General features: G+C 41.1%; 1 protein-coding gene across 1 annotated transcript; it reads left to right on the forward strand.

Moving 5' to 3' along the window:
* Positions 1 to 2,582: 2,582 nt before the first annotated feature.
* Positions 2,583 to 17,978, forward strand: LOC102701950 (homeobox-DDT domain protein RLT2-like). Its single transcript, XM_040520732.1, has 18 exons — positions 2,583 to 3,422; positions 3,540 to 4,058; positions 6,144 to 6,220; positions 7,892 to 8,407; positions 8,509 to 8,601; positions 8,681 to 8,845; positions 8,945 to 9,167; positions 9,654 to 9,754; positions 10,406 to 10,492; positions 10,728 to 10,862; positions 10,968 to 11,123; positions 12,150 to 12,359; positions 12,444 to 13,136; positions 13,212 to 13,754; positions 14,420 to 15,043; positions 15,138 to 15,242; positions 16,055 to 16,306; positions 16,545 to 17,978. The coding sequence occupies exons 1-18, from the start codon at positions 3,203 to 3,205 to the stop codon at positions 17,358 to 17,360; spliced, it is 5,535 nt and encodes a 1,844-aa protein (XP_040376666.1). The 5' UTR covers positions 2,583 to 3,202; the 3' UTR covers positions 17,361 to 17,978.
* The last annotated feature ends 645 nt before the right edge of the window (positions 17,979 to 18,623 follow it).

Below are 18,623 nucleotides of genomic sequence, written 5' to 3' on the forward strand. Positions count from 1 at the left end.
TTGCATTTGTCTGGCGTGCCTAGTTGAGTATGACGGTCGTATTTAGTCTTTCGTTTTTTCTGGCGAGGAATATTTAAAGATTAGGTGAGTTGCTACGCTTAAGTGTTGTCTGTCGACTATGCCCGCTGCTAATGCTTCTATGTAGTTGTATTAGTTTTTACTTTTTCGCTGCGTTGCTTGAGACTTCTTATTTTATTTGTTTATTAAGATGTTGAATCTATATTAATTTTTTTATAGTGTGTTCTTAGACTGGTCCTAGACCAGGATTTAGTACATGATATTGCTCGAAAAATGGTGTACTTTTAGGCGTGACAGTCGTGGGCCACTTTTGGCCCACTCCCCTCCCTTGGGCTACTCAGCCTGCCCTCACCCTCCTCCCTTCTTTCCCGACTAGGTCGACCCTCTTCCTCACCTCTCTCAGCTTCTTGCCCTAGTGGCCCGTTCACCCTATGTGGTCGCAAACAGGTGGGGCCTATCTATTAGGACTTTTTCCCTCATTTGGTTGAATTAATCGAAAGGTGGAGCTCCACCGCCGTTGTTGTTTCCTGCACCACCCCACACCATTCAAGATGGTCGGTGGCGGCCGTTGGATGTCGCTTAGCCGCCCGCACCCTATAAGAACCCTCTCAGGGTCCGCCCACCTTTCCCCTTCCATTCACTACTCGCCGTCGTAAACCATTGCCATCCTTTTGCTGCCGCTACCAGAGCTAGATGCTCACTCCGACAAGCTCGCATGCACTCTCTCCCCACAGTCACCCCTAGGTGAGCCTCCTCCCCAGCTTCACCTCTCCCTATGCCACCGTTTGTTGTGGCAGTGGCACCGACAGGTCGCCGCCGTTGACAATTGGACCATGCGCATGTTGCATCGGCCATGGCGTTGCCATCCATTGTTGGTCACCTCCTCCATGTCTGCGCCATCTGTTGGAATGACCGCTCGAGCCAATCTGGGTTGTTTGATCCACCTGTGTCGCTCCCTCTGTGCATGTCAAGTGGCCTCCGCGTGCACACCGGTGGGGCTGCCGCGCTAGCTCACGTGGTCGACATGTGGCAAGCCACGTGGTGCGCCGCTGCAGCCCGTGCCTGTGGACTCAGCCCACGGTGCGTCACCTACTTTGTGCCACTGACAGGTGGGGCCCGCCTCTCAGCTTCACCGCTCCCCTTGGCCGGCGTTAGCCTTTAATAAATTATGCATTAATTTATTTCTGTTTAACTAGAGCAAAGTTCAAAAAATCATAACTAATTCATACGACATATGTTTAAGCTCATTCAAATTTTATTAAATCCATTCAATTTTTTCACTGGTTATTGATTATATAGTTTGCCAGGAGTTCCTGTGTTTTACGGTTTATTAGTTTTTATGCTGAATATATGAGAAGACATGTGAATCAGCAAAGAAAATGGCAACATATGCTGCTGGGTATTTTACGGCTGTATCACGTGTACCTTTTCTAATTTTGGTTCATACTATCGACCTGTTTACCTGTCACACTTTGTAAAGAACCACTGCCATACTTCTTCAACCCTTCAAACCAAACATATGATGCGTGAAACCGAGTCCATCTTAGATTCTTAGGCCGGTTTAAAGTACGGTTTCAATAATACCATATTAGTAAAATATATTTGAGTGAAGGAATAAAACAAATTCTTCAATAAAAAAGGTTCACTTAACGTATCACTTAAATATCCAAGTAATCAATAAAAATTAGTTAAATGTATGAAGATAAAATGGATTGCTCTCAGTGGAGCCTACAATCTAGTTTCATGGTCTAAGTATTTGTTTACGTCAGGCTCATTGTTATGAAATTAAGCTCTCCTCTCTCATCATAAATTCTATGTTACGTCATTGTTTTTGTCTATGTGACATATTATTTAATAAGATCGAAACTATATTGAGAATGATCTTAGAATGCACTGATGTATTTGTTTTCGTGTGCCTATGTTATGATTTGATTTATTACTAAAGTATCTTTAAGTATGATTTATAATTTTGTATATTTGGACAGAACTTTTGAATAAGACGAATGATCAAATATAAATAAAAAGTCAACGGCATAAAAAAACGAATGGAGTGATTAGTTATCAAAATTTTAGAAGTCAAACCAAATTTTATCCTAAATGACAATTTTTTTTACAGAAAGGAGTATTATGAAACAACGAAAAACTAAAATTTGAAAAACATTTATATTTTAAAACGAACGGAGTATATCTAATATTTTTCGCAGACTTGTTTTGTACTGTACATCGTTAATAACATGGGAGGATGGAGAAGCAGCGTACGAGAAACTTAAAAGCGCACACCTCGTACATATGCTTATGCAGGTATGCCGCACGCGCCGGGACAAAGGTAGCCCCGAACGTCAAACGAGCTGGGACATCGGCAAGCGCACCAACACCAACAAACCCTGCCTAAAAAAAAAAAACACCAACAAACCCGTCACCCTCCTAACGACGCCAATTTCCCACCAGAAAACGGCCTCGGGCCCTCTAGTCAAAAGCAACAAAACCCACCCCAAAGATCGAACCCCAAGAAATCCAAGCACTCCTCTAGTTATTCCGTCCATCCAAATATATTCCTCCTTTTGTGCTTTAATTTCTCGTCTCCTCACAAATAAGCTCTCTCTCGTAGGGAATAAGAAAAGAAATTAAAAAGAAAGTTGGATCAGGAGACGGGAAAAAGGCGCTTGGTTTTATTATAGGAGCACAGGGGGAGGGGGACTTGTGTTAGAATGGAAGCGTTCCAAACCGGAACCCAATCCCGGAGGCGCATGAATAATCATCCACCAGTTCGAGTAGTGGTGGCAGAAGAAGTAGTAGCCCTCCTCCCTGTTGCCGTATTGCTGCTGCTGCTGTTTCCCCAATCTCCTCCCCATCCCTATCTCCATCACCCCGACGCCTCTGCCGCTGTCGTGGCGCAGTTCGTGGTGTTCAAGTTGGGATTATTATTGGGCTTGCTGTTTTTGCTGCTGCTGCGATCGGTGGTGATATTATTGTTCGGCGCGGAGATCCAACCGCACATCGGCTCTCCTTTTACTGGGCTGGGGTGTATATTAGCGGACGAGGCATTTCATTGTTGTCGCGAGCGAACCCTAGAGGAGGAGGAAAAGGGCAGGAGTTTTTCCGTGACTTTGTTGTTTGGCGGTGGCCTCGGGAGGAGGAGATTGGATCTAGGGTTGAGGGGAGGCGGTGGTCTCCGATCGCCGCCATGGACGACGGGGACGGCGCGGCGGGGAAGGCGCCGGAGGAGGCGGAGGCCCCGGCCGCCGCGGCTGCGCCGACGTCCCCGCCGGTGCCTCCCGCCGCAGGGGCCGCGGCGGGTCCTGTGTCAGCGGGCAGCGCGGGCGCGTCTGGTTCTTCGGAGAAGCCCGTGAAGCGGATGATGAAGAGCCCCTACCAGCTCGAGGTCCTCGAGAAGACGTATGCAGGTGAGTGGATTTTGATGAGTTTTGGAACGCTCTGGAGATTTTTCTTCGAAGGATTTTAGGGTGGTTTTCCGGATTTGAGGTTTTCGTGTTGAGGGATGTGATTTTGGTTTGGTGCAGTGGAGCAGTACCCGTCGGAGACGCTGCGGGCGGAGCTGTCCGCGAAGATAGGCTTGTCGGACAGGCAGCTGCAAATGTGGTTCTGCCACCGGCGGCTCAAGGACCGGAAGCCTCCCACAAAACGGCAACGAAGGGAGGAAGAGGCTGCAGCGGGGCCATTGATGGCACCTCCACCAGTGTTGCCGCCCCCAACACTTCCGCTGGCAAGCGGTGAGCTACTGATCAGCGGTAGCAGCCCATATGATGAGCCACCGCCGATGCCTCCTGTTCATTCGCGAAGGGGTGCAGGGCGGTCCTCAGCTGTGCCCAGGTTATCTGCGCCAGATATTGGGCGGAGGTATTATGAGCCTCTGCCAGTAATGCTACCACCACCAGTATCATCGATGCAGCTCACAACATCTGAGCTCCGGGTGATTCATTCCGTGGAGTCACAACTTGGGGAGCCACTGAGGGAGGATGGGCCAGTGCTTGGAGTTGAATTTGATCCACTTCCTCCTGGCTCCTTCGGCGCACCAATAGGTATGTATGCCAAAACCCTGTTCAGTTCCTATGATTAAGCTAAATAATGTTCAAACTGGCTTGCTGAACAGCAAGTGTCGAGTTTCCCTGATTTCTCAGTTGACACTTGAATGCTTGTGATGTTCTTAGTCACCGTTTTAAATGCGTGTGATGTACTTAGTCACAGTTAAGACACAATTCATTTGCATTTTGAACTCCTACAGTTGGTTAAATCAAATAGTTTAGGGGCTGTTTGTTTTGAGGGACTAATTCATAAGTCCCTCCACTTTAGTCCCTTTTAGCCCCTAAAATACCAAACAGGAGGGACTAAAAAGGACTAAAACTATCTATGTCCATAAGTCCCTAGGAAAGGTGCTAAAAGGGACTAAAAGCCTATAGTACACCTACTCTACTACTCTAGGTCTATAGCTACGTGTGTGTGCTGTGTACTATTGAATTGGTCATTTAATGAAATTTTAGTCTCTTTTAGTCCCTCCAAACAAACAGGATAGGACTAAAAGGGACTTATGTTTTAGTCCTAGGACCTTAGTTTACATGGTTGCTTGTTGTTACTGTAAGTAGGGAAGTTGCGATAATATGTTATGGGATGAAGAGGGTGTCTGGTTAATAAAGATAATTAACTGGAGATGTATGAGCAAGCATGAAAATGATTGATCGGTAAATAATGTTTCAAAACCAAAGGTGAATTTGAGCTTTTGACAAGTTGCTGTATTTGCAAGACCATGTTGTAAAGTACTAATATTCGTGATGAGTGATTAAGTAGAAATGACCTATTGCAGGCATTTACAAATAAACTGAAAAACTACCATGCTGCTTAATAAAACTAGCTGAAATCCATGTGAAATTTTGGAGAGCTACACTTAAGTTCATACATCTGTAACCATTATAGCATGGGAGCACCATGATCAACGGCATATATCCTTCTCTTTGCCCTCAGTTAATGTGGTAAATTCTGGACCTTTAAAGTGAACCTGATGGCTCCTTTTAGCATTTTCTGAACAGTATAATATATATACAGCTGTACTATACCCAGGGTTGGCAAAAACCGTTTTATAGACTGAAACCATACCCCGGCGTTTTGGCGAAAACTGCCAATTATTGTGCAAAACTGTGTAAATTTAAATCCAAAAAAATTGAAGTCAGCCGCCACGGTTTTGAAGGCAAAACCGCGTGATATGTGGTGATAATCGCGCGGTTTTCGCAATATCGATAATCACAGTTTGGGTGTGAAAACCGCGCAATATATAACCACGATTTTTTTTTTGGATTTTTTACCAATTTATCTTAATTTTGATATCTTGCAAAAATTTACAAACCGTACCGCGGCTTACTGAAATCGAGCCCTGGTGGCTCGAGCTATTATTGCGGTTTTGCAAACCCTGACTATTCCTGATTATACACTCCACCCTAACTCACTGTTATCAGTTGTTCTTTTATTTTATCATCTTCCCTGTGCATTGCTATACTTCTTTATTACCATCGTTGCACAACCTCCTGATAACTACTTACATGAAAAGAAACATTTTTTTCTGCTCTTTCTTATAGTACCTAGTCATGACTTACCTTGCTTTCTATGTTCTAGCTATTTGCTTTTACTTTATGTTGTGTGAGTGTTCCACATTTTTTCCTCTGCATTGTGTTGCACCATGGTAAGGTTGGTCACGAGCAGGTAGGGAAGGACTGGGAGGGAGAGGGGATGTGTGAGGGTAGTTTGAAGTAATGAAGTCTCATAGATGAGGTAGTGAGAGCCTGAAAGGCTTAGTGCTGGTGTGTGGCCAGGATAGCGTATACAAGAGTGGCAAGGGTTGCATCAAGCGCAGGGGGGCATTTGTACAAAGGTATCAATGTCCAGTGTGTTTTTGCAAGATGGTGCTTAGAGAGGGTTTTACACTCAATTCTCACCCTCTACTGCTATACTAGGAAACAGTAGATGAACATGGCATATGTCTAAATGTTGTATTCCCGAGCTTATCTATTTGGTGAAATAAAAGTATTTGTGTAGATTATCTTCATAGCATTTACATAATAACCTTTTTTAACATAGTTTTATTTGCTGACATTCATTTCCTTATGTATTATGAACAGTTCCAGAGCAACCAAAGCAGCCTGTGCGATCTTATGATACAAAGATATATTCTAGGCATGATTCAAATCTCTTAAAGGTATATCTTTAGGAAATTTCCAAATTTTTGTGACTTATAGAAGTGTGTTGTGTTTTTCCATTGAATAAACTGGCTCTGGTCTTGTGTGCTCACCTTCTGGGGTAGCATTGCTTCAGTTTTAAGATGTCATGGCAGTGAATTGATGATGCGATCTTTATTACATTGCTGGCTCATTTGATGTACAAGTATATGTGGCAATGAATGTTGACGAGTCCACTGTACTGACCAGTTAGTCCCAAGTGGAGAACTCTATGCCCCATTCAATTGAGGCCATCTAAGTCATCACTTCTACACCGCTTACCCAATCATCCCAGAGTAGATGATGGATTTGGATGTAACAAATGATAAGAATGTTTTTGGGATTTGATCATATGATGAACCACCTTACCCAGTTTGCGTGTAACCCTCCATTTCATGGCTTCACCCTCATTGAGGGCGAGTTGTAACATTTCTGAGGTCCTAAGTGAGATAAGAATGGATGCCTTTTATTCAAAGAAAAAATAGATACAATTACCTTCCATTACAACTGGCAAAATCGAAATGCATAGAAACAGAAGTTACTCATAATCAAAAAATCTTTTGGGGAAACTATTAACTGTAACATGCTACTTGAGAATACCCCCCCCCCCTCCCCCCTAAAAAGGAAGAAAAGAAAAATACTTGGAGAATACTCCCGATGCAATATTTGTCGTTAGGACAAACAGTTTTAGGCAAAAGATAGTTCATTTGGTTATCCAAAACGCCATGTATTAGTGACAGTGCCGTGTTGTATTGTTATTTTAATAGGTAATCAAAGAAGAATAATCGGGAGGACATACCATGTATGCAACAACGTGTGGGGTTCCGATAGTGTCATTGCAAATTGAAATAATTGTTCTATCGTAGACAGGTTAGTTGGAAATCTCTTTTAAGTTTTGGCTCTCCTGCTTTAGTCATTTGTTTTGTGATAAAGAGGGGTGGAAGGAATGAGAAGGCTACTAGCCTACTAGGTTGGCACCTATCTTTGGGACTTTGGCAGATTGGGTCTTGCTTGTACTGTGAGCGCGTAGGCTATGCTGTAGTCCTTATGAGTTGTGGCAGCAGCCCAAAGGAACTAGACACTGGTTTTCGTGCATGGGCTGGAGGCCCAAATTTTGGGGGCCCTGCGTGGTTTCTGCGGCTGCCCTGTCCCCATCCCCTGCTCTTGACTAGATGTAAACAGTAACATTGCATTGAACAAAGGTGTGTTGTAAGGCCATTACGTGTGAGTTGGTGCCAACGCATATTGCGCGTGGAACATTTATCATTCATTGTTTACTGGTCTTGTTAACGTCATGTATTCACCTTACGAAAAGGGAAATAGCACCATGTTTGCGTGCACACATTTGCTGTGCTCATCTGGCCATACCTGTGTACTTTGTCATTTCGTGGTTTGAGTGACTGTTTTAATGGAAGTGCTAGCTGTCTATTGAACTTTGTCCTTATTTATATTTGGCCATTTTATAAATATACTCTTCTTGACAATCCTCCATGCTACTATCTTTATAATTTTGATAATCTCTGAATAGATCTATATTTGAAAATTGAGATTGAATGTACTCTTTGTATCATTGTTTTCTTGCAAGTTCTGAATTTTCCCTTAGATTTGTTCAAGCCTATTTTAATATTTCGTTGTTCCTCTTTTCCCCTTAGGCCTCAGCTTTCTTCCCCAGTGTGGAACACCCATTTGTTCCAAATTCGATTGGTGGGAAGAGAAAGTTAATGGTTGGTAATCCACCGGTTCACCCTCATGCTGGATCACGGGCAGTCCATGAGTATCAATTTCTTCCTGAGCAGCCAAGTGATAGGTATGAGGGATCAAGCAGATCTCGTTATTATGACACTCCTGTTGAAGCATCGAATTCGAGGATGTCATCACACACCCCAGGATCTCAGCTTCTTCATGGATCTGAGGAGGCAGCACTTGGTTATCCTTTCCAAGGTCAAATATCTGGTTCTGGCCTTTTACCTCAATCAGGCAGGCCTGAGGTGCTTCCAGCTGTACCAACAGATTATGAGATGATTCAGTCTAATAGCAACCTTAATTCTGTTCCAGTTGAAGGCCAGTATGGTATTTCTCAGGTTGCTGGATTTGAAAACTCACTTCTACCATCTGAAAGAAGAGCCTATCATGACGAAGATGGTTCTCGAGTGGATAGAAAGCGAAAAGTATGATCTCCCTCTGACCCCATATAGTCATATTTTCATATTTCTTCATATCCATACATATTAGTTATAGACATATTGAATTTATTTGCCATCTGCTGCAGCACAACGAGGAAGCAAAAATTGCAAAGGAAGTTGAAGCTCATGAAAAACGAATTAGAAAGGAGCTTGAAAAACAGGACATGATGAAGAGAAAGGTATGTCTTGCTATTATTGCTTTAGATCATTTGATTCGTATGTTTAGATCAGAAGTCATTTACAGTTTCATGCCGGCAGAGAGAGGAACAGATGCGCAAGGAGATGGAGAGACATGATCGTGAAAGAAGAAAAGAAGAAGAGAGATTGCTGCGTGAGAGGCAGAGAGAACAAGAGAGGTTCCAAAGAGAGCAAAGGCGTGAACATGAGCGTATGGAGAAGTTTATGCAGAAACAGTCTAGACGAGTTAGTTTTCAAGTTCATATTATGTAAACTGCAATGCAGTGTAGCATCTGTATTAGTACCATTGTTTAGTAATATATGTTATGTCTACCTGTGGTGCAGGCAGAGAAGCAGAGGCAAAAGGAGGAGCTCCGGAAGGAGAAAGAGGCTGCAAGGCAAAAGGCTGCCAACGAAAGAGCCACAGCACGCAGAATTGCACGGGAATACATGGAACTTGTGGAAGATGAGCGTTTGGAACTAATGGAATTGGCAGCACAAAGCAAAGGGTTGCCATCCATGCTTTATCTTGACAGTGACACGCTGCAGCAGCTTGATTCATTTAGAGGTATTTTGAATTTTTGGCCAAGTTAGACTTTTTTAGTACTACATTGTGCCAGAAGTAAATGTTCACTGCCAATGGCTTTGTGAGAGTTGTTTCAGTTCTTGTGCATCCCTAATAGAATGTATATTGCTAGAGTAAAAAAAATAACAGTACTTTAGTCTTTATCTATATATATACTCTTCTTTATGGATCAGATCTGTAGACTTGGTTAAATATCCGAAGATGGAAATTGTTGTGTACACTTCCTAGGGTCAATGCACGCACATTTAAAGTAGTGTACTGCTTCAAATCAAATGATGCAAGCTAGTAGTGACTGAAGGAACATCCATTTCTACTTTTGCCTATTATTTGCTTGGTAGCGAAACTTTTCTATTACAAACAGTTTCGATAATAGAATTTCATGTAATTCCAAATTCGTACATGGTTTCTGAAGTTTAACCAAATAATGTGGTATTATGTGATTATTGATTGATTGTTCCCTTCATCTAGGCATGTTGAGTCCATTTCCCCCTGAAGTGGTGAGACTGAAGGTGCCATTTTCGATAAAGCCTTGGACAGTATCTGAGGATAATGTTGGAAATCTTTTGATGGTAAACCTAAAAGCTATGATGTATTCCTTTCATGTAGTATACCTTTAGTTTCAGTAATAGAGATCTGATATCTTAAAACTTGTGAGGCCTCCTAGTGGTACCACAAGAATGCATAACGTTGATTTGCACATTATATTATTCCTCAGATGTTAAAGTACAAAAAAGGAGATCACTGCTTTTCTTTGCTTGAAATGGTAATTGTAACTATTTTGCTTGTAAAAGAGACTCATATTCTATCCATGCAGATTGACAAATAAGTAGACCTTTTAATACATTATCATCAGGTCTATATGAATATATAGTAGAAGTGTTTGCTTCATATACAGATGGCACATTGCAGCGATCCTTCTTATAAAACAATAGACTAGTCTTTTATGACCTTATTGGTTTTCTCTTGTTTACGACATTGTTCTGATGTCACTAGAGACATTTCCTTATGGTTTGCTAGTGCTAATTAAAAATGTAAAGTATCATTTTATGCACAAAATTTGGTAATAGATCTTAATGATGCTCTATATTTATAGCTCACCACATCTTTACAGATGGTAAATGCTACATCTGATTCTTAGTTGCATAATTCCATTCTATTGTATATGCCAATGTTAGTTAGGGAAACTGACAAACTGTTGCTAAATACTAACTGCATTGCAGGTGTGGAAATTCTCTATTACTTTTGCTGATTTTCTTGGGCTTTCTTCAGTTACACTTGATGAGTTTATTCAGTCTCTCCATGATTACGTAAGTTTTTTTTTTTTTAATTTGGGGGAGGAATATGTAATAGTTTGGCATGTACTATTGTCATAATGGTAAAAACAAGTAATATATTTGTGTGATATACTGCTTTTGTTGAAATTTTGAATCTGTTTGGTGATTTAGGCTTTTTAGTCTTTAAACATACTATCTTGGACTGCTAATGTTGAATTATAGCAGTTAATTATGCTTATTCTGATTGATCTTCACATCTGTTTGCTAGGATTCAAGGTTTTTGGGGGAACTGCACATTGCTCTGCTGAAATCCATCATAAAGGACATTGAAGATGTCTCCCGAACTCCATCAGTTGCATTGGGGGTGAATCCAGGAGGTGGTCATCCACAAATTGTTGAAGGGGTGCGCATGCATGTGTCTTTTGTTTCAAACCTCAAGCTTTTTGTCTTTTAAGTTCTTTTTGCTCTGTATGCTACTGTACTTGAAAGCTTCGGTATCTTTTTGTAGGCATATGCTTGGGGGTTCAATATACGAAGCTGGCAACGCCACCTGAATGTTCTTACTTGGCCTGAAATATTACGACAATTGGCTTTATCTGCTGGTTTGGGGCCTCAGTTAAAGAAAAGGGACGCTGAAGATGTTTATTCTCGAGATGACAATGAGGTACGGCACTAACTCATACTATACATGTCTTTCACTCTGTAAGATAATTCCATCTTGAAAATTGTCATGATATTCGTTTTATCTCAGTGATCCAAAAATATCGTGTGAATTCTCCATCTAGTACTCTGTAATGCTCAATTTTCTGATATTCAAAAGGGCTGCCTGGATACAGCCAGGAATACTAAGGTCACATCCTATTTTATAGTGTGATTCTTGAAATTTAGTACTGAATGTAAGGCGACAAGTGATACCGATCAAATAATGGTAAGTTTAGAATTTTCTTTCAAATAAGTAACTAAAGTTGGCGTTTTTATTGTCAAATTCTTGGGAAAAACAATTAGTATGCCCTTTCTGTCTGGCATGCTCCAAAATTCCGGATCAGACCTCAGTTCTAGTCTCTGCCTGAAGATCCTCCTATCAGTTTTTTCTCTGATGGATTCATGCATGCGTTCTTAATGGAGTTTCCAACGTCTGGATTTTAGACAAGAATAGTCATAGTTGCACTGGTGATGACCATTTTCTCTAAGATTTAAAAAAGATGGTTCATTCCGATAATATTATGTCTAATTACTTGACACAAACAGGGGCTATAAAACTAACTAGTATCTAGGAAATTGACATCTTCCGCTGGTGGATGGGAGTGCTGGGGACTGTCAAATAGTATTGGAGGAGCAGAAATGCAGAATCAGGGCCAGGCTATGAACTTGCAAAGGCAACATCATTCCTCGCTATCGTGCACGTGCCCTGACTCCCTCTTCAATATCTCACGAAGCAAGACCCCAGTGGCCTCTTCCATCCCTTGAGCCTTGATTGCCTGATAATAGCCACAGCTACCAGGCAGCAAATAGCCTACCCAGTCCAAGCTAGTGGACAACTCAACATCTAGTATTCTCTTGCCTGACTTGGCCTGCAAATCAAGTCAGAGATTCTAGGAGATGATTAGCCTTCTCAAAACCTATTTTTATCTGTTCATAACCAAAAACATCATGAAGAGTTTTGATAACATCAGTACAAATTTTGATGCAGGGTCATGATGGTAAGATCGTCATATCCACGCTCCGAAATGGTTCAGCGGCTGTGAATGCTGCTGCTTTGATGAAAGAAAGAGGCTACACCAATCGCCGTAGATCTCGGCACCGTCTTACTCCTGGAACCGTAAAATTTGCTGCTTTCCATGTGTTATCCCTTGAAGGAAGTAAAGGTCTCACAATATTAGAAGTTGCAGAAAGAATCCAGGTATGTCTCCGCTAGCTCCATTTTGTTTTGTAATTTTCTTGTTTTGTTCTCGAGTTGAGTGAATTAACTGTTTTTTCTGTTTAGGAATCTGGATTGAGAGACCTCACAACGAGCAAGACACCTGAGGCGTCTATATCTGCTGCCTTGTCAAGGGATACAAAACTTTTTGAGCGAACTGCTCCTTCAACATACTGCGTCAAGTCCCCTTATAGAAAAGATCCAGCTGATTCTGAGATTGTGCTGTCATCAGCACGAGAAAAGATTAGGGCTTTTCATAATGTGCTTTCTGACTCTGATGCTGAAAAGGAGGCTGATGATGCTGAGAGGGATGAAGATTCTGAATGTGATGATGCTGATGATGATCCTGATGGTGATGATGTGAATATTGATGTGGGAGATGGCAAGGATCCCCTAATTGGTGTTAAAGAACAGGATGGAGTACCAATTATGACTGCAGTAAATAGCACACAGAGGGTAGAAGAAAGAGTGGGTACATTAACCCAACCAAGTGCTTTTACTAAATCTGGAAAAGTAGATCCCAATCCTTCTTTAGATACATCTAGTGATTCACCTGCCAGAGAGACGTCAGATTATCATGAAATAGCTCCTAGTGATGCTGAAGATCAGGAGATTGATGAAAGCAACCAAGGTGAATCTTGGGTCCAGGGATTAGCAGAAGGTGACTACTGTGACCTTAGTGTCGAAGAACGGCTCAATGCACTGGTCGCACTTGTTGGCATTGCCAATGAAGGGAACTCTATTCGAGCTGTGCTTGAGGTAATGATCTTACATAAAATATCCCTCAATCTTGTTGTTTTTCTTTTTGATAACACTTGATCATGAGTCTTTCAGGAACGCTTGGAATCAGCAAATGCCTTAAAAAAGCAAATGTGGGCAGAGGCACAACATGATAAGAGACGTACCAAGGAAGAGTTTGCCAGCAGAGTGCAATATAATTCCAACATGAATTTGAAGGCTGATGTAAATCAAGAAAATGGTACTGAGAGTACTACAACTCCATGTCGTAATGTTGATAAAGATAATGATGGAAATGCTGGGGTTGTGAATAATAATAATGAGATAATTGACCATAACAGCAATGCTGTTAACACATCTTATGAGAGGAATGGTTCAGGGCAGGACATAACTGCAACAGCAGATACTTTGTCGGTTCAGCAGTATGCTTATGCTGATAAAACACGCTCTCAGTTGAGATCGTACATTGGTCATAGAGCAGAGCAGCTCTTTGTTTATAGGTCACTGCCCCTAGGACAGGATCGGAGACGAAACCGATATTGGCAGTGTTCAACTTCTGCATCACCAAATGACCCTGGTTCAGGACGAATTTTTTTCGAATCCAGAGATGGATACTGGAGGGTTCTTGACTCAGAGGAGGTAACCGTTTTTCTTTCGATACCATTTAATTCAACTTGATTACTACTATCTCTCTCGTGTAAAAAGTGTCAATTTTTCGCTTATGTGCAGTCAACCTTTGTGAATCATGAATATTTATTTGCATTGGACACACTGAAATGGTACATGTAGACTTGTCCCTAAAATTACTTCCATGAAATTATATTTTCCATATCTTACAAATATATATTACAATAAGAATAAGATGTCATTTTCATTTTAGATGTTCTTGAAGCTGCAAGTTTGTTTGATTGTTAATTTGTATTTCTATCCTTTTCTGTATGCTACAATTCCCTCTGGTTTTAAACCACACATTGTGCAAGTGCAACTACTTGTTTGAAATATAAGCCTAATACCGGTATTTGCCACCAAATGGTGAATTTCTTGTATTCTTACTTCCTTCCAGCTATTAATAGTTTTGAGTTTGAGACATACATAATATCGTTAGAGATTATCTGCATTTTTTTGCCAGTAGTACCCACTCTTCATGCTTGCATAACAGTGATTGTGCAGTTCATCATAACCTCATTAAGTAGAAATATGATTGCTCTATTCTCATATTTTTAGATAGTGAGCACTATTTTTTTTTGCCAGAATTGTAAATTATGCTCTCTAAACTTTGGACATTGTATCTAATGAAAATGCAGGCATTTGATTCTTTAGTAGCTTCCCTTGATACACGTGGCAGCAGGGAAGCACAGTTGCATTCAATGCTACAAAGGATCGAATCAACCTTTAAGGAGGCCATTAAGAGGAAAAATGGTGCAGTTGTAGAACAATCAGCTGGAAGGTATCTAAAGAATGGAGCTATGGAAATGATAAGGGCAAGTTCTCGTAGTGAGTTTGGAAGCCCAAGCAGTAGTCTTTCTGGTGTCACTTCTGATAGTGCCATGGCATTTTCAGATTCTTTCAAAATAGAGCTTGGGCGTAATGATGTTGAGAAGACTGCTATTTCAAAAAGGGCAGATGGCTTTATAAGATGGATGTGGAGGGAATGCAATGATCTCAAATTGACCTGTGCCATGAAGTGTGGCAAGAAAAGATGCTCTGAGTTGATTCATTCTTGTAACTACTGCTATCAGATTTATTTAATTGAAGAAAGGCACTGCTCTTCTTGCCACATGATTTTTAAATCTATTCACAATTTTTCTGACCACACATCACAATGCGAGGAGAAGAGAAGAACTGATCATAACTGGAAGATGCAAACTGCAGATCATTCTGTTCCTGTAGGAATGAGATTGCTCAAATTGCAGTTATCAACCATTGAGGTAAAGAAACATGTTTTTTGTTTGTCACCTGCTTCTCAGTTTTTTTTTTACAAGTTGGGCTTTTTGGAAACCTGTTAATATTTTTATTTTACAGGCTTCTATTCCACCAGAAGCAATACAACCATTTTGGACTGATGGTTATCGAAAATCTTGGGGTGTAAAGTTGCACTCTACAGCTTCCTTGGAGGAAATATTCCAGGTTCTCGATTTGTTCATATTCAGTTACACGAGTTTCATTTTTGACTTGCATACATCTATTACCTTTTGGTGCAAATGGGTTGTTAAGCTTGAACATTTTCTAGCTACAAATAGTTGAGGTACATGGTTGAGGCTTTAAACAACGACAAACAAGGAATAAGTGAGAACCGATTCATTTTTTGTTGACACAGTGTATCATATGTTGAATTGGTAAAATAACTTGTCTCACTTTAGTTTTCATTTATAAGGCATGGCTATATATCAAATAGACCAGGACCATGGTTGACTAAACCGTGTGAATATCATCCTTTTCTGAAGATTTTAAATTAAAATGCTGAACTACCAGATCCCAAGGATGCTGTGAAGGACGCCAACCATTTTCTTTAAGAATTTGGAATTTATTGATGGCTTTGCCTTTTATCTTCTTTCTGTTACCTTCTGAAAATTAACACTACGGTGGTATATTTACATGATTCATGGTTGATTAAACCGTGTGAGTATCATCCTTACTGAAGATTTTAAAAATAAAATACTGAACTACCAGATCCCAAGGATGCTGTGTCAACCATTTTCTTTAAGAATTGGAATTTATTGATGGCTTTGCCTTTTATCTTCTTTCTGTTACCTTCTGAAAACTAACACTAGGGTGGTATATTTACATGATTCATGTTGTGACAGTGTTACTTGTGTTTGTCGATATATCTGTACAGATGCATTAATCTCACACACGCTACTGTGTTGTGGACCCTTCATACCTCATTCATTTTCTCTACCTTGCACCTTAATTTCATGGCTGATTACACTTCCTTGTAGATGTTGACACTGCTGGAAGGTGCAATAAAACGGGACTACCTATCTTCAGATTTTGAAACAACAAACGAGTTGCTTAACATAAACACACAAGATACTGCATCCCAGAATCATGTTGGACTGTCTGGATCTGGTGCTTCACTTCCATGGCTTCCTGCCACTACTGCTGCAATCGCACTACGAACGTTAGACCTAGACTCAGCAGTCTCATACATACAAAATCAAAAGATGGAGAGAGACGGTGGTGATTTCATGGTAAGGTTTCATGTTTGACCTCGAAGTTTCTGTACTTTGATAATCGCATGTACTAGATGCTGTAGTTTGCCTTTTCATTGTGATCTACCTTCTTGCACTACTGCATTTATACAGTTAGAACATGAAATGTTGCCATATGTTTGAGATTATGATTTATTTGTACGATCTGCACATTTGCTGTTTGTTAGCTATCATCAGTTTCCTTTCAGTTTGTAATTTTTCTCCTTCGGTTGTGCAGAAGGCTCCATCAAGGTTTGCAGTTGTTAAGAATGCACAAGAATTAGAGCCACTGGAAGCAACTGGTTTTGACTTGTATGATGGAAGGTTGGCTGCTGGTAGTGGCCGTCGGGGTCGTGGACGAGGAAGTAGAGGAGGAGGTAGCAGGGGAGGCAGAGGCCGAAGTCGAGGTGGGAGGGTCCCAAGAGGTATTAGTAGCTCATCTAGGATCGGATTTAAGGATGAAAATGAATCCTCAAGGAAGAACGCTCGTCGAGGGCGTACTACTCGTGGTCGCAGGCGAGGACGCCGAACTGTTAGGCCACGGCAACCATCTGAGGGCAGAGGCAGATCGATTCCCAAGGAAAATCTGTTGGGGAGCTTTAGCATGCTTAGCAATGCAAAACCTGCCACTGTTGAGGAGTCTCCAAGGAGCTCAGGTGCTGATGAGTGGGGCTTGGAGAACAGAAGGCCGTACATTGAAGGTGATGAGAACAGTTCTGGATCTCAGTTAGATCAATCAGAAGATAATGAGGAAAACAGCCAACCCATGGACGAGGAATATGATGAGCAGGTTCCAAATTTTTCTAGAGGCTATTCTAGTGGCTCCAGGCCCCATGGCATGATAGATGATGAAAGCGAAGAGGAGGATGAAGATGCTGAAGGTGATGATGACGGGGAGGAAGATGATGTGGACCATGCGGTTGATGATGTTGACGCTGAGATGGACGACGATGATGATATAGGTGATGATGGTGAAGATGGTGGTGATGGTGCAGAGGCGAATGCTGATGAAGATAATGGCGCTTCCTCGTATTCATCTGAGTACAGCGACTAAGATTGGCAAGAAGAGGCCTTAGGCGTACTATGCCGTATCCCTAAATTTCCAGTGGATGTTTAATGCTGATGAAGATAATGGCGCTTCCTCGTATTCATCTGAGTACTATTAAAGTAGTGGCCATTATTTTCCTTTGTGGATGAAATGCTAGGGGCGGATCGAACTGTTTGATAGGTGGGCTGTGGGCATGTAGTAATGCCGGCATCTTTTGATTTTTCTCGGCGTAGCGAAGCTGTCCAGATTACTGGGCAAGTGGGCAGTGTGAAGCTGTGTTCAGACTACTGGGCACTGTGAAGCTTTACTTTGCTGGTTTAATATGTTGTGATTGATGCATACAATGTGCCAAGGCAAAGTATAAGTTTACCTGAATGGTTGCCCAACATGTGTTAGTGTTTTTGCTTCGTTAAATCTATTGTATGCTTTAGGTGATACTGCCGGGTATAATTTGCGAGAAGCCTACGATTTTTGTATCATGCAAATTCAGGGTGATGGGAGTTAGATTCGTTTACTGTAAATGAAGGTGAGAAGTCTCCAAATTATTGTTTGGATGAGCTAATGCTTTAGCAGTCAATCAGTTGCGCAAAGAAATTATGTTTAACTGTCCTTTATTCTTTTGCAGATGGCAATGATGCAATTATCTGTTTTATCGATATGAGGCTACAGCGTACTGTCTTTTTTTTTAAAAAAAATCTGCGCGTGATTTGTACTGCCTTTTTGCACTGGACAAGTCCGGCTGGAGTAGAGTTGACAAGGTCATCATTTTGAAAAGAAAAGTCCAAACCAATATCTGCAAATGAAAAATAATTTATGAATAAAAATTATATATATGTGCTCATAGCGATCTACAAGTTAAAGCTAGAAAATAAACTACAGTAAAATAACTTAAAATTAACTCTAAATTTAAGATAGAAAATTTATATTTTGGTTTATTTGGTTTATAAGTATAAGCAAAATCTAAAGACGAGGGAAAATGTCTTGGAAGGAGCGGCACTCTGATCCCTACTATGTACTATGCTACGTCGGATGTAGATAGTCTTTAGACATGTATATAAAAGCATGAATTTAGAAAATATTAAATGTATAATATGCTTTGAAATATGGGTGCCTATCATAGTAATGTGCGTAAAGGGTTGAATGAGGATTTTTTTCCCCTTTGCTTTATTTTCTATGACTCCTTTGGAACAAGGATTTTTCATAGGAAATTTGTAAGACCGACCCATATGAATTTTTCCTGGGGAGCAGACAAATGTCGTCTGTGCTTCC

The sequence above is a fragment of the Oryza brachyantha genome, chromosome 1 (genome assembly GCF_000231095.2).
Source record: "Oryza brachyantha chromosome 1, ObraRS2, whole genome shotgun sequence".
NCBI classification, from domain to species: domain Eukaryota; kingdom Viridiplantae; phylum Streptophyta; class Magnoliopsida; order Poales; family Poaceae; genus Oryza; species Oryza brachyantha.